Source organism: Amphimedon queenslandica, unplaced genomic scaffold (genome assembly GCF_000090795.2).
Source record: "Amphimedon queenslandica unplaced genomic scaffold, v1.1 AMPQUscaffold_12528, whole genome shotgun sequence".
NCBI classification, from domain to species: Eukaryota; Metazoa; Porifera; class Demospongiae; order Haplosclerida; family Niphatidae; genus Amphimedon; species Amphimedon queenslandica.
In genome coordinates, this window is record NW_003547235.1 from 3435 (window position 1) to 6671 (window position 3237).

Genomic DNA, 3237 nt, shown 5'->3' on the forward strand with positions numbered 1-3237 from the left:
TTGATCTTGTGTCTAAGAATAGAATTCTGTTCTATTTTTGGAACAAAATGATTACAAGATCAAAGTAACCACAGAAGTTGCTAGCAACATGTTGCCTAGTGTATGGAGGCCTTTAAACAACTGAGGTGAGACTCATGAGACCTGACACAGCAAACAACACGAGGCAGCAGCGTATTGGGTGGAGCATAAGTGGACGACAATTAGAGTTTCGCTTAAAATTCTGTTCGAGCTCGATGTACGTGAAGTTGAAGGGAAAAGGTTTGTGCCTCACAAAGAAGAAGGGCTACTAAGTAAGTAAGAGTGTTACTGCAACCTTGCAATTGCTGTATTTACCAATACTAATAAAATGTACTAAATTTGATTCTATCTGACGATATTTGACTATTGTCGGACGTCTAATACTTTTAAAGATAACTAGAACAAAACTAGCTTAATGCAGCTCATCTTTACTACGCAATCTCAATTAGCTTAGAGTTATATTGTGTGAAAATTTCAGAGCGGCAGCAAGTCTAAAAGACGAGATAGAGCTGTCCGGAATCTAATGTGTCCAGAAATTGCTTCCTTACTCTACATTATTATAATGTACATAGTCTAGATGTATCAGATTAATATTTTTCTGCTTAACAATACATAGCGTAATTGGGAATTCTGTTCATAGCAAAAAATGATTCACTATTATGCATGCATGCATGCTCTAAGCCCACCGTCCACTATTAAACTTGTTGAATGTGCCGTTAACTCTACTACTTGAAAAAATTTTTTTCACTAGCTATTAATTTCGCAAAAAATTTTATTTAACACACAGTGCAATACATTCTAAAAATGAAAAAATAGTTTATTTTCTACAAACTCTATCTATTTTCCTTGAGCAATAGCTAAAAAGATAGGAGTAATAGCATCCCTAACAGCCTCAGGAAATTTACATTCGTTAAAATAAGTAGTTCCCCTTACTGACGAATGCTGAAAATTGAGAGCTCGTTGCAGTATTTCATCAGGTATTCTACCAACAAACTGGCCAAATGTTGGCTTAGGCAAACCATTACAAGTGCCAACGCAGGAATGAGTAATGAAAAACATTGCCATTGCTTCGATCCCAGTATCAGTTGCTCCATATTCCCTTTTAACAGAGATCATAGCAGGATCTGTTAATCTATAATGGTTTCCATTCTTCACTCCTTGTATATCAGCAACCATTTCTTCTCCTTTGCCCTTCACCCAGCTCCAGTGCATGAATGCTGTCAATATGGAGTCTACTCCTCTAGCTTCAACTGACACATACCCATAATTGTTACACCATTTGATGAATTCACCTTCGAGAAAATCTTCATTTACTGTGTACTCATCAAGCTTGACTTTAGTACAATCACCAACTTCAGTAACTGTACCAAGTTCACATTCAGTAAATTCCAATCCTCCTCCAAATCCTGAGGCATATTCCTGAGCTTTAGAGTAAATCTTTAAGGTAGAATCCCAACCTTTTCGCTCCCAAATATAGTTGTCTTTGAATTTTTTTACAACAATATTTTGTCCACATTTAGTAGGATGCTGGGTATAGTGCCCCTTAAAAGCATATCTGAATCTTCCTTGAGCAAACAGTTCTAGGTCAAAAGATGACTTCCATACAGACATACTAGTAGTTTACTAAATTATTCTTTTTGTAACAATATCAATGGAAAGCTGATTCCTTATAACTGTATGTCAGTCAGAGAAAGTACAAGGGTTATCCCCTTCCTGAAATTTCCACTGTATGTGAAACCATTTCAAAAACTTTAGCAGCTTTGAAAAGTCAATGACACCAATTCAAAATTGTGTAGGTAGTTTTGATAGTGTCACTCCCCTACTACATTTTAGTTTTTGGAGCATTAGTATGCCTACATAATAGTGATATCAGCCTGAAAGACCTCACTCATGCTAATTGCAGCGAGGCCAAAAATTGAGAACTTTTCTCCAGCTATTTTGCTATTGTGGCTATGCATTTTAATAAAATTTGATCACTGATAATTTTAGCTCAAAATAGTAAAAGTTACCATATCTCAACAAAGCAGAATTAGCTCAATTGTATCACCCAATTAATATTTGTGATAAGTCTGTCATATAAATTAATTTTAGTATTAATTATTTTTATATTCATATTTAATTTTTAAATAGTAAATTAATTAATCAATTTAGTAATTTCAATTAATATTCTCCCTGAAAATTTACAAAAATTTTCTAAAAAATTAATTTTCCCAGCAAATTTTCTGAAAAAATTATTTTCTAATTTCTTAGTAAAATTTTTAGGGAAAACTTATTTTTTGGCAAAGTTTTTGGGAAAATGAATTTTCAAAAAATTTTCAGAAAAAATCAATTTTTAAAATTTTTCTAATAAATTTCTCAGGAAAATTATTTTCCTGAAAAATTTTTTAAGAAAAATTAGTTTTCCCAGCAAATTTCCCAGAAAAAAATAATTTTATTATTTTCCCGGCAAATTTTTAAGGAAAAATCAATTTTTTATTTTACCAGCAAGTTTTCAGGGAAAAATTATTTTTTATTTTACCAGCAAATTTTCAGAAAAAAATTCTGTTTTATTCTTGGCAAATTTTCTGGGTAAAATTAACTTTCCGGCAAATTTCGCAGGAAAAGTTTTTTGTCGGGGAAATTTATCGCCCATAGGCGGACTAGGCCAGGCTAATTATATATGGGCGTGGTACTTATTATTAATTAAGTTTTAATTAATAGAGAAGGGCGGGACTTCCTCCTAACCGTACAGTGCAGTGAAGCAGAAGAGCGATCATACAGAAAAAGTGCTTCATTACATGTGACTGGTAGACTTTCTAAAGACCAAGAGAGGGAAAGAAGCACCGCAAGGGAACCTTTCCACCTCTCTCTTCATTGAGATTCTGTGCCTCTTAGCTTCGCGGTCACTAGCCATTCAATTTTGACACTGTTTTATTATCATATTGTGGTCTGAAAGGCTGATAACCATCTCCCTGACCCTCTCCTTTCTGTGTCTTCGTGTGTATTGCTGCTATCTCAGTTTCTCCCCCCTCTCTCTTTCTCTCTCTGGATCTCTTCTCTCTCTTTGGCAGTGGAATAAAGTTTAAGTTCCTGTGATATTATCATAATAAGATGGCTACTCCTTCAGTTTGGGTTGATGCTGTTGTCAATAAAGCTGCTCATCTTGTAAGTAACCTTTGCCTCTCTCCTCTTCTTTTTTGTACTTTTAATTAATTGAGGGGGTGTACATGTACAATAGGG

General features: G+C 34.3%; 2 protein-coding genes across 2 annotated transcripts in view; both read right to left on the bottom strand.

The window, feature by feature from the left end:
* Positions 1 to 855: 855 nt before the first annotated feature.
* On the bottom strand, positions 856 to 1629 carry LOC105314780 (alpha-protein kinase vwkA-like). Its single transcript, XM_011409149.1, has one exon. The coding sequence runs from the start codon at positions 1627 to 1629 to the stop codon at positions 856 to 858; it is 774 nt and encodes a 257-aa protein (XP_011407451.1).
* Positions 1630 to 3142: 1513 nt separating this feature from the next.
* Positions 3143 to 3237, bottom strand: part of LOC109587561 (uncharacterized) — a 5403-nt gene continuing 5308 nt past the window's right edge. The window contains exon 12 of the mRNA XM_020003794.1: positions 3143 to 3199. Within this exon, the coding sequence (XP_019859353.1) occupies positions 3143 to 3199 (57 nt within the window). The remainder of the gene's footprint in view (positions 3200 to 3237) is intronic.

Coding starts and splice junctions, on each gene's coding strand:
- LOC105314780 (XM_011409149.1), bottom strand. CDS start 1,629: ATGTCTGTATGGAAGTCATCTTTTGACCTAGAACTGTTTGCTCAAGGA.